The 12,896-nt window shown below is 42.3% G+C and overlaps 1 protein-coding gene across 1 annotated transcript in view; it reads right to left on the bottom strand.

Moving 5' to 3' along the window:
* Positions 1-714: 714 nt before the first annotated feature.
* Positions 715-12,896, bottom strand: part of LOC138951942 (CCAAT/enhancer-binding protein zeta-like) — a 37,505-nt gene continuing 25,323 nt past the window's right edge. The window contains exons 18-28 of the mRNA XM_070323506.1: positions 12,213-12,260; positions 11,648-11,930; positions 10,969-11,111; positions 10,247-10,346; positions 9,160-9,292; positions 8,605-8,699; positions 7,838-7,904; positions 6,250-6,470; positions 5,233-5,335; positions 4,564-4,697; positions 715-2,421 (exon numbers count right to left, since the gene is read on the bottom strand). Of these exons, the coding sequence (XP_070179607.1) occupies positions 2,249-2,421; positions 4,564-4,697; positions 5,233-5,335; positions 6,250-6,470; positions 7,838-7,904; positions 8,605-8,699; positions 9,160-9,292; positions 10,247-10,346; positions 10,969-11,111; positions 11,648-11,930; positions 12,213-12,260 (1,500 nt within the window). The 3' untranslated portion in view covers positions 715-2,248. The remainder of the gene's footprint in view (positions 2,422-4,563; positions 4,698-5,232; positions 5,336-6,249; positions 6,471-7,837; positions 7,905-8,604; positions 8,700-9,159; positions 9,293-10,246; positions 10,347-10,968; positions 11,112-11,647; positions 11,931-12,212; positions 12,261-12,896) is intronic.

Raw genomic sequence — 12,896 nt, 5'->3', positions numbered from 1 at the left:
GGTGGTCATAAAATTCCATTGTAGCAATAAAACGATAACACCGCTCACGTTCCGGGTTTAGACGATAGCAGACGTCCAGAAAATGTCAGTAAGCCGAGATAGCCTTCTCAGTAAACAGGATACATTGGCCACCGCTTAGACTGATAGGGAGGGTTCTTTTTCGGGATGAATCTGCCCCGGGCACCGATGAAAAACTATTGACATGGTGCCCTTATCAGACAGGCGATTGTAAAGGGAAAGCTGCTAAAACTGCCTGATGCTACTGATTTTTATGAGGATCTGACCTTATCATACTGAGGACGCGTGCAAGCTTATGAAGAAATGTGGGAGGCATGTGTTGGTGGCGTCATCAAAACTGATAAGGGGTGGGGTGGGGTGGGGTGGGGGTGTCAGTGACATTATCATACTATGGACACTTACAAGTTTCCTAAGGAATGAGGGAGGCATGTAATTTTTCAAGGGCCGGGGTAAGGGGGTGGGGGTGTTGAGGTGTGTGTGTGTGTTTGTTCAAACACTTCCCTTTGTCAAAATGTGTATCAGTGCGTGTACACATTTTTGTATATATGTAAGTGTTTTTGCATTCCTGTGTATTTGTGTGTGCCAGGAGAGAGAGAGAGAGGGAGGGGCATGCACACAGAAAGTAAAGTAGCTTTTTCACCATTCAGCAAGTAAATTGCATCAAACATACACAGCTTTTTACACAAGACACTGATCTAATACATCCTGTTGTTTTATTACTGTACATCAAACATACTTATTTGGTGCAATTGCATGGGTGCAACCTGGAAAATTCCAAAAACCGGCAAAAGTTGGGGTCCAAGCTTTTTTAGTATTTAAAATGCCAAAAAAAACCTCTCCTGGAACAAAAACATCGGCAGCCGATGAAACCAAAAACCGGCTGCCGGCGTGTAGCCGGCAGAGTTGCACCCATGCAATTGTTAACTAATCTAGTGAATTGACAATATCACACTTTTCAGCAAGATCAGGGCAAGCAGAGCATGTTATTGTACCGACTACGTCTGCAAGATTTGTTTGTTTGTTTGTTTGCTTAACGCCCAGCCGACCACGAAGGGCCATATCAGGGCGGTGCTGCTTTGACATATAACGTGCGCCACACACAAGACAGAAGTCGCAGCACAGGCTTCATGTCTCACCCAGTCACATTATTCTGACACTGGACCAACCAGTCCTAGCACGAACCCCATAATGCCAGACGCCAGGCGGAGCAGCCACTAGATTGCCAATTTTAAAGTCTTAGGTATGACCCGGCCGGGGTTCGAACCTACGACCTCCCGATCACGGGGCGGACGCCTTACCACTAGGCCAACCGTGCCGGTCGTCTGCATTGTCGACGGGCAACATCTTTAAACAATGAAATGTCTCCCAAACAACACAAGTGTTTTATGAACACAGGTTTGGATCACAACACCTTTATAAAACAAATGCCCTCGCACAGCCACATCAACATTGCAGTTAGGTTACATAACAAGTCGGAAGATCATACATCTATACAGGTACATGTATTTGACTACTTAAAACCATTTTTGTCTGTTTTGTGTGTTATTTGTTTGTTTGTTTATTTAGTTTCATCTTACCAGCTCCCGTTTATTGCATTAGCTCTCTGAGACATAAAAAAACAATCAGTGAACATACACTTTCCAAGAATTTACTTACTGAACCAGCGTTTTTCTACATTTCCCTCTCACACACGCACACATAAGCTCACACCCATTCACACACACACACTCTCTGCCACTCTTCTTTCATCGCTCCAGCTTTTTAAACACACCCACACACTCTCTGCCACTCTTCTTTCATCGCTCCAGCTTTTTAAACACACCCATTCACACACACTCTCTGCCACTCTTCTTTCATCGCTCCAGCTTTTTAAACACACCCATTCACACACACACACACACTCTCTGCCACTCTTCTTTCATCGCTCCAGCTTTTTAAACACACCCATTCACACACACTCTCTGCCACTCTTCTTTCATCGCTCCAGCTTTTTAAACACACCCATTCACACACACACACACTCTCTCTACCACTCTTCTTTCATCGCTCCAGCTTTTTAACACACCCATTCACACACTCTCTGCCACTCTTCTTTCATCGCTCCAGCTTTTTAAACACGCCCATTCACACACACACACACACACACACACACTCTCTGCCACTCTTCTTGTATCACTCCAGCTTTTTAAACACACCCCAAAAAAAATCAAAAACAAAGTCAACATCCTGTTTATTTTCTCCCCTTCCCACCATAATTCTTTCGGGTTGCGCTGCCCCGGTTATTTCCCTTCTTGAAAGGTTTGCCTCCCCTTGGCCCTGGTCTTCCACGTCCCTTGTTTCGTTGCCAATCTTTGCCGCGTGTTTGCCGATCCCTGTTGGCTTCCCATGCAATCTGCTTGGCACCTAAAAGAAGCAGACACATCAAACATATTAAAGACTGACCAAAAAAGCTGAATAGAATTTGATATTGTAAAGGTGTGGTCTTTTCAATCAACATCAATCAATCAACATGAGGCTTATATCGCGCGTATTCCGTGGGTACAGTTCTAAGCGCAGGTCTGGCTGGATTGTGTACTTTGGAGAGCGGGGAAGGGTGCAGTTGGAGAAGGCTTGGTTAAGAGTGTGCATAAGAGGGGTAACTGCTCTGTGTGTAAGTGTGTGCATAAGAGGGGTAACTGCTCTGTGTGTAAGAGTGTGCATAAGAGGGGTAACTGCTCTGTGTGTAAGAGTGTGCATAAGAGGGGTAACTGCTCTGTGTGTAAGTGTGTGCATAAGAGGGGTAACTGCTATGTGTGTAAGTGTGTGCATAAGAGGGGTAACTGCTATGTGTGTAAGTGTGTGCATAAGAGGGGTAACTGCTCTGTGTGTAAGTGTGTGCATAAGAGGGGTAACTGCTCTGTGTGTAAGAGTGTGCATAAGAGGGGTAACTGCTATGTGTGTAAGAGTGTGCATAAGAGGGGTAACTGCTCTGTGTGTAAGTGTGTGCATAAGAGGGGTAACTGCTCTGTGTGTAAGTGTGTGCATAAGAGGGGTAACTGCTCTGTGTGTAAGAGTGTGCATAAGAGGGGTAACTGCTCTGTGTGTGTGTGCATAAGAGGGGTAACTGCTCTGTGTGTAAGAGTGTGCATAAGAGGGGTAACTGTTCTGTGTGTAAGTGTGTGCATAAGAGGGGTAACTGCTCTGTGTGTAAGTGTGTGCATAAGAGGGGTAACTGCTCTGTGTGTAAGTGTGTGCATAAGAGGGGTAACTTCTGTGTGTAAGAGTGTGCATAAGAGGGGTAACTTCTCTGTGTGTAAGAGTGTGCATAAAAGGGGTAACTGCTCTGTGTGTAAGAGTGTGCATAAGAGGGGTTACTTCTCTGTGTGTAAGAGTGTGCATAAGAGGGGTAACTGCTCTGTGTGTAAGTGTGTGCATAAGAGGGGTAACTGCTGTGTGTGTAAGAATGTGCATAAGAGGGGTAACTGCTCTGTGTGTAAGTGTGTGCATAAGAGGGGTAACTGCTCTGTGTGTAAGAGTGTGCATAAGAGGGGTAACTGCTCTGTGTGTAAGAGTGTGCAACTGCTCTGTGTGTAAGAGTGTGCATAAGAGGGGTAACTGCTCTGTGTGTAAGAGTGTGCATAAGAGGGGTAACTGCTCTGTGTGTAAGAGTGTGCAACTGCTCTGTGTGTAAGAGTGTGCATAAGAGGGGTAACTGCTCTGTGTGTAAGAGTGTGCATAAGAGGGGTAACTGCTCTGTGTGTAAGAGTGTGCAACTGCTCTGTGTGTAAGAGTGTGCATAAGAGGGGTAACTGCTCTGTGTGTAAGAGTGTGCATAAGAGGGGTAACTGCTCTGTGTGTAAGAGTGTGCAACTGCTCTGTGTGTAAGAGTGTGCATAAGAGGGGTAACTGCTCTGTGTGTAAGAGTGTGCAACTGCTCTGTGTGTAAGAGTGTGCATAAGAGGGGTAACTGCTCTGTGTGTAAGAGTGTGCATAAGAGGGGTAACTGCTCTGTGTGTAAGAGTGTGCAACTGCTCTGTGTGTAAGAGTGTGCATAAGAGGGGTAACTGCTCTGTGTGTAAGAGTGTGCAACTGCTCTGTGTGTAAGAGTGTGCATAAGAGGGGTAACTGCTCTGTGTGTAAGAGTGTGCATAAGAGGGGTAACTTATCTGTGTGTAAGAGTGTGCATAAGAGGGGTAACTGCTCTGTGTGTAAGAGTGTGTGTGTGTGAGTGTAATTGGAGGTGGGGGTGGGCTGGGCTTGAGAAAGTTTGGTAAAGTGTGAGAGAAATAACTATTGCATGTGTGTGGTGTGTGTGTGTGTGTGTGTGTGTGTGTGTGTGTGTGTGTGTATGTGTGTGTGTGCATGCATGCGTGCGTGCGTGTGTGCATGCTATGAAAATCTGTCTTTGTGCACTCCCCAAATCTTAAAATATCTGCAACTCGCTCATCCTAGTTGTTAAGGAAGTCTTATGCCTGTTACAAAAGTGTTACAAAAGTGTCTTTAATTGAGAATTTTGTCAGAAAACAAAACACACACACACACATGCAAAACAATTCAGCTACTCACTGGCTTTGTCAGGGTTGCTAACATCATCAAGGGTACCCAGGGTACCTAAGGCTGTAGAACCAACATCAGCGTTCTCCTCCAACAAGTCTGCAAAGTCGTCTGCCGCAGCAAACATGCTTTCGATTCCACGACTCCTGCACAAACCACAGTATAACAGAAGTTATCATACTGATAGGGATGTTCGCCAAAACTAGGTAAAATTGTAGGAGTGGAAATGCAGCAAACATAAACACACTTTTTTTTATCAACTTTTGCCCCCTCCGTGGACATGACGTGTCTTCTTGACCTGCATGTGCACAGAGGAAGTGATCAGCAGTCGCGTGACTTGTCATTGTCGAGAACTAACGGGAAATAACTTCTATCAGTTCTGATGATTAATAACGGAAATAACTTCAATCATTTCTGATGATTACTATCACACCCACTGCCAGTATTCCCACACAAAAACAAGTTCAACCGAGTTTATTCATTTTCAAAGTAAAACAAGTCACACACACACACACACACACCTACACCTACACATACACACACACACACACACACACACACACACACACACCACACCCTTGTCTCGATTCCCCGTCAATGTTAAAACATTTAGTCAAAACTTGACTAAATGTAAAAAAGATAAGAAAAAAAGTTTGTTAACACCTGCTACTGCTAGCTTACCTTTTACTCTTGGCCTTCTTTTCCATAGGCATGTCAAAATCATCGTCCTCGTCCATCTTGCGCTTCTTGCTCCCAGACCCAGACATCATCTGTTTCAACTCATCTGAAACCATCATGCTTTATGTCAAATTTGTGTCTGGTTTATACAGAAAGCAAAGGGTGTAATCACAAGAGTCTTGTAAAGGACCGGCATGCAAACACCCATGGAAGATATTTTGTTTGTTTATTTGTTGCTTAACGTCCAGCCGACTACGCAGAGCCATATCAGGACGAGGAAGGGGGGGATGAAGGGGGCCACTTGTCAAGCGATTCCTGTTTACAAATGCACTAACCCATTACTTGTGTCCCAGCAGGCTTTAGTAAAACTAAATTAATACCTACTGGAAGATTACCAGTTTCCAGTATGTTAAAATAGGCTTAACCTATCTACTGCTGGACTTACATCAGAACACTAACAGATTAAACTATACATGAATCGCGAGACAAGCGGCAAGAGAAGAGATTTTTGGAAAAAATACAGGTGAATGAGCAAGAAGGCAGAAAAAAGAAAAGAATTCATGAAGAAAAAGAGAGCATGACAGGAAAGAGGAACCAAAAATCTACCTAACAGCAAACTAGAAAGCTCCTGCGGTTCCAAAAACAGGAGGGGCCTTTAATTTCATAACCGCAGTGCCCCACTGCGGGACCCCATGGAAGATAAAATAAATCCCAAGACAAGTAAAAATACTGACAACAGTGAGATCATCTCAGCAAGATTGAAACTCATAAATAAACAGATGATCTAGATGCAACAGAAAATCATGGTACTTGTACAACAAAAGAAATTAAAAAAGTCAAACTGATAAAAAAATAAAACTGTTTTGAAATATCAAATAAATTATATGACTGGTTTAAGTTCTGATCAATACTAAAATTCATCTAGGAATACATGTACAGCCACATAATATGACCCCCCCTCCCCCCCCCAAAAAAAACCCCACACAAAACAAGTCTCAGTAACCCATAACAGTTCTGTACCTCCAGAAAAGTCATCATCTTCATCATCCTCCTCTTCTCCGTCGCTGCCCATCTCCTCAAGTGCCGCCATCTCTCGTCGGAACTCTGCGGCTAGTTCATCATCATCATCATCCCCAAAGTCTATCTCCTCGTCTGACAGATCTTTGGTGTCTTCTTCGTTTTCCTCCATGTCTTCATCACTGCTGTCATCCAGATCTCCTAAACCTCCACTGCCATTCTTGCTGTTGACAGGTAAAAACCGGTACAGTTTACATCTGTGCAATTACAGTTTATTGTAACCATTTTAGAATTTACGAACTGCTTTTCAAAATATTAGTGGTAAATTCCTTTCAATGAAGATATGTTTACTAAATGTTGTGAAGAAAAGGTAGTACTGAGATTACTATTATTCATTTTTGATAAGTTTCTTACAGATAATTAAAAAAAAGGTGTACTAAATTGGGTGGCCGAGTGGTAACGCACTTGAGCTCGGAAGCGCGAGGTTGCGAGTTCAACCCTGGGTCAGGGCGTTAGCAATTTTCTCCCCCCTTTCCTAACCTAGGTGGTGGGTTCAAGTGCTAGTCTTTCGGATGAGACGAAAAACCGAGGTCCCTTCGTGTACACTACATTGGGATGTGCACGTTAAAGATCCCACGATTGACAAAAGGGTCTTTCCTGGCAAAATTGTATAGGCATAGATAAAAATGTCCACCAAAATACCCGTGTGACTTGGAATAATAGGCCGTGAAAAGTAGGATATGCGCCGAAATGGCTGCGATCTGCTGGCCGATGTGAATGCGTGATGTATTGTGTACAAAAATTCCATCTCACACGGCATAAATAAATCCCTGCGCCTTGAATATGTGCGCGATATAAATTGCATAAAATGAAAAATAAAAAAATAAAAAAATCCCTGCGCTTAGAACTGTACCCACGGAATACGCGCGATATAAGCCTCATATTGATTGATTGATTGATTGAATTGTTGAAGAAAAAGTGGTAGGCATTACACTGTTTTCAGCAACTCTGATCCCTGGTAGGCTTTCATCTTGGTCATGTATTTCATTGTTGGGCTAATTGGGTCAGAAAATGTGTTGGAGAGGAGGATATGAAGGGGTATTACTAGTAGGCATAGGGCGGGGATGTAGCTCAGTCGGTAGTGCGCTGGATTTGTATCCAGTTGGCCGCTGTCAGCGTGAGTTCGTCCCCACGTTCGGCGAGAGATTTATTTCTCAGAGTCAACTTTGTGTGCAGACTCTCCTCGGTGTCCGAACACCCCCGTGTGTACACGCAAGCACAAGACCAAGTGCGCACGAAAAAGATCCTGTAATCCATGTCAGAGTTCGGTGGGTTATAGAAACACGAAAATACCCAGCATGCTTCCTCCGAAAACGGCGTATGGCTGCCTAAATGGCGGGGTAAAAAACGGTCATATACGTAAAATTCCACTCGCGCAAAAAACACGAGTGTACGTGGGAGTTTCAGCCCACGAACGCAGAAGAAGAAGAAGACTAGTAGGCATGAATCTTCCAGCAACAATGACACAATGACGTAGGTAAACAGGATTAAAATAATAAATCAGTGCATGCAAAATCAAAATGTTTCTTACCCAGCAAGGTCAGTGCCAAAGTCCATATCGTCAAGGTCATCAAAGTCCATCTGCCGCTCATAACTGTCTGTGGACGGAAGATAAATCTACAGTTTTCTAACATCCTTTTCCCCCCACAGCGCCTAATACTGACAGACGGAGCTCCCAAATTCAGATCCCTGAAACACTCGCTACTATACACAATGACTCCTTTTAGACATATCCGTTTCAATGTCTACTGGCTTCCTGCAATGTTTCAGCCTTTATCATTTCACAAAACTTGCATGAAATTGAGAGAGTTACTTTCCATACACATGCCTTTTGAGAACAATTATAGGGAAAAGTCACATTATTTCCTGCTATGTTATAATGAACATTTATCCACAATCACTCCTTCTGAAGACAAACAATAATATTGCAGAAGGAGTCTAATCCGACCAAAAGTGGGCACATTTCCTGTAGGCGTTTTTTCCTGTATACAGGGCATGCATCCCAGGGCAGTTCCTGTAGGAAAACAGATCACACTCAAACTTGTGATGTACGCAAGACTGCCATTAACTGCTGAGTTCAGTTTCACTTTGATTGATATGACTGAAGTACTGCTACGCCGCATTGATCACATCACCTTCAACCAGATCTGAAAAAACTAAAGGAACGCACCCGGGTTTATTCCCTGTATACAGGAATAACGCCTACAGAAAGTGCTCCTGCAGGAAATGCACCCACTATTGGTCGAATAAGACCCCTTCTGCTTTAATTACAGTGACATAAATGTGAGAAGACCTTACCAAGATAAGAATCAAACTCATTGTCGCTGACACTACCAGCTTCACTGGCCTCGTCCTCCGCCTTCTTTTTCTTCTCTGCTCGCTGGCTGAAGTACCTGCATGTACAAAAGAATGTCCATTACCTTCAGTGCCTTTTAGCTTTCACCACAATTTGTGTACAGTTTGAACTACATGTAGTCTTTTAGCATTTACTTTCTGGACAGTCAGTCAGTTGATGAAAAAAAAAAGAATAAAAAAGATGACAGTGAATATGCATAAGATTTAGCAAAATGACGGTAGACTGAACAATGACTGACTGACAGACGGACTGACTAATTGAACAATTGCACACAAAAAGATGACAGTGAATATGCATAAGAATTAGCAAAATGACGGTAGACTGAACAATGACTGACTGACTAATTGCACACATTTTTTCATCCAGCTGTTCAGTTAGTCTTTGCAACAAAATCAGTACAAGCAAAATTCACTTCTTGCTTGACACGTGTCAGAATAATATCTGTGTTAATTAATGAAAACAACACAGACCAGCAACAGGTGGCACAAAGAAATTACCTGTACAGGTAACGCTCATGTTCAGGCACAGACTCCTCTCCCCCCTCAATGAACTCAGCGGAGTTGACCGGAACACTTTCCCCTTTCTGTCTCTTGCCTGAAGCTGCCCCCACGGTCTCTGACTTGCCTTCTCCTGTTAGCAAACAGAGAAGAGAATATGAAGAAGATGGTGTCACTGATGATTTGAGTAAACAGTACTTGTCTAAAAGAATTAAATCTTTTGACAAAACATGATGACATAAGTCTTGTCATACACTTTGACCCATAATGCCAAAACTTCATTGCCACTAATTCCTTCAAAAGAAGACTTGTACAAGAATTTAAAATGTTTTTGGTCAAAACACCATTGAATAAAATCTGGTTATATACAGGGTGGTCCAAAAAAATGTAGACAGTTTTGCGTGCCTGTCATTTCTGCTACAGGGCTCCCACCTATTCTTTTTCACCTGGAATGTCTCACACAAGCATGAAAGTTTATTAAGGCACAGTTTTTTCTTCTTTGCAACATCGTTTCTGGGCGTAGTTCAATAGTTCATCACTTTCTCAATCCAAGCACCTCGTCTCTGGATTACGGCTGCGACACGGACATTGAAGTTGTTGATAACTCTGTCCAAGGTCTCGAGTGGAATCCTCCTGATTTTACGAAGAATGTTCTCCTTTAGCGCTTGTATTTTCTGTGGATTGTTGTGGTAAACCCTTTCCTTCAAGTACCCCCAGAGGAAGAAATCTGGAGGAGAAAGATCTGGGGACGAGGTGCTTGGATTGAGAATGTGATGAACTATTGAACTACGCCCAGAAATGATGTTGCAAAGAAGAAGAAAATGTGCCTTACTAAACTTTCATGCTTGTGTGAGACATTCCAGGTGAAAAAGAATAAGTGGGAGCCCTGTAGCAGAAATGACAGGCACGCAAAACTGTCTACATTTTTTTTGGACCACCCTGTACTTCAACCTATAAGGCTAAAACCTCACAGTCAAAAAACATTACACATGAGTACATCAGAGGCAGAATTTTACACGTAACATTTCGTAAGCTTCAAGATTTTGCTCATCTTGGGAAAATTGTATGTTGACATGATAATTCTTACCAGCTTCCTTCTTCTTAGGGTTTTTGTAGACAAATCTGTCCAAGAATCGTATCAGGGTGAAGTCTTGCAAGGGGTCGCCAGTGTAGACAACAGGCTCACCCTAAAACATGAGACATACGTTTGACATCTTGACCTGTCTTGATCAGTCTGAAAAGCATGGTGTGTATAGCCCAAACATCTCAACTACCAAAATACAACATCAGTCTGAAAAGCATGGTGTGTACAGCCCAAACATCTCAACTACCAAAATACAACATCAGTCTGAAAAGCATGGTGTGTATAGCCCAAACATCTCAACTACCAAAATACAACAGCAGTCAACCTGCTTATAATAAACCCATCAAAGAAAAATAACAAGCTAGTTCACAGAAGCACTCAAACATTAACCTGTGCGCCGCAAGTAAATCTGTGTATACATTGCATTACCTGTATTTACCTGAGTTGACAACTTACAATGTGCCCTTGATGTATAAATAAAAACACCACATGCACACATTGTTTGTTTGTTTGTTGTTGTTCTTCTTTGTTGTTTATTGAACGCTTTGTTGTCCGTTAAAGCAAGTAATCAAAGACGTCAGCTGACATCCTACAGGCAGCGAAAGGGTTAATAGGAAAGATCGTCCTCCTTCAATACAGAAAAGAAATAAATTATATAAAATAAAAATTAAAAATAGAGCTAAAAGTGGCCAACCAAAAAGGCCCACAAACAGTCAATCGCTTACCTGCAGGATGGTGCGAGCAAAGAGAGCAACAGAGGGGTGATAATGACGTGCCAAGGCCTTTAACTCCCACAGACACTCGTTCTGAGCGTGGCAGTGAAGGGGATTGCGCTGTAATGCGTCGTAGCTCTGCTGTTCAAATTTCCCTGTAAGCAAGTGTTCACTTTTATTGAAAACCATTAACTTCATGAGAACATGCGATAAAGATAGAACATTTTTTCTATCTGAATTTTGTGGAACCCCAGTTAGAGAAGAAGAGTTCTAATCAGTCCACACTGCAACAATTCTGAATAATTTTTGTTTGTTTTAGCCCATGCATATGTGCACAGACATCTGCACATCCCGAAATGCAACGCATTCCTCACTCAGAATTTGATTTCAAGAACCCATTAGGGAAAGACACAAGCATACACAGTATGGAAGGCAGGAGAAAGGGGCGAAGGCAAGACAAGACAAGACAAGACAAAAATGTTATTATCGAGGGTAAAAGATAAGCAATACACCTCTGGGACAACCTGTGTCTGGCCTGTCTGAAAACACCTCCGCGTGAGGGGTTTTGCTGCCAGCAAGGTGAAGATAAAGAGGGAAAATTGTCTCTGCCCACGCGGCAGCAAGCAGGATGTCTCTGAACTGAATAATGTAAGCTTTTTCTGATGCACAGAACACAAAACTTGTCACCAACCTGTTAAATTCTGCCTGTGGACCCAGGAAGAAACACCTTGTGCTGATTTTGACTTTTCACCTTTCTCCTCATTCTTCTTCTCATTGCTTTTTGATTCTTGTGTTTTCTTCTGATTTTCATCATTGTCCACTTCATCTTGAAACTCTGGTGGCAGCGGAAGATCGACAAATCTCTCCTCTTCATCGTCATCATCGTCATCAAGAAATGCGGGTCTGGGTCGTTCAGTCTCCTTACCAGCAGCTTTGTTTAAAATGTTTTCATGCGCATCCCTTGCTGTTGTGGACTGTTGAAAAATAACAAGAACTTAAAAACATTTACTCAAGAAAGCCCACAGATTATTAAAAAAAAGCAATCATCTTTCTTTAGGATTTTCTTTAAAAAATTGTTTTAAAAATGTATGTGCTTTGACTTTCTTACATTCCATTCTACACCAATAATGTTGACAAGTGTAACACAAATGTACAGACTGAGCTTCCAAAATCCAGTACAAACCAAAGTGGGAAAGTTATTTGAACATGCACACACTAAAAGACAAAGTAACCAACACAGACACACAGAGGTTTACCTTGCCTAACTGTTTCACTGCCAGCAGACTGGGCCTTTCTTTCAAGATCTAGAATAAAAAACATTAACAAATTGATTAACAAACAAATACAAAGTTCTACTTAGTTGTCTTTTGGATTAACTTTCATCACAAATAAGATCTGTCGGCAAGTATCAAGAAACTCAAGCGCTATCATGACCATAAAAACTGAGAAACAGGTTAACTCGGCCACACAAGCAAATCAGTGAATGTCCATATGTGTATCAACTAATTATTCAGACTCTTTGTTTGAGATTCAAATTTCCTTCCAAACTCTCCAAGCACACAGAAAGGCTTTCCCCTGCTTGAAGTTGAATACGTTTTAATTCTGAAACACTGTGAAAAACCAAAAACACCCAATGGTTCAGGGCAAGAAGGACAAAAAGCAAAAGATAAATCAATCAATATGAGGCTTATATCGTGCGTATTCCGTGGGTACAGTTCTAAGCGCAGGGATTTATTTTTTTTTAATTTATTTTTTTATTTGTGCAATTTATATCGCGCATATATTCAAGGCGCAGGGATTTATTTATGCCGTGTGAGATGGAATTTTTTTACACAATACATCACGCATTCACATTGGCCAGCAGATCGCAGCCATTTCGGCGTATATCCTACTTTTCACGGCCTATTATTCCAAGTCACACGGGTATTTTGGTGGACATT

The sequence above is a fragment of the Littorina saxatilis genome, linkage group LG17 (assembly GCF_037325665.1).
Source record: "Littorina saxatilis isolate snail1 linkage group LG17, US_GU_Lsax_2.0, whole genome shotgun sequence".
NCBI classification, from domain to species: Eukaryota; Metazoa; Mollusca; class Gastropoda; order Littorinimorpha; family Littorinidae; genus Littorina; species Littorina saxatilis.
This window is presented reverse-complemented; position numbering and strand designations above follow the sequence as displayed.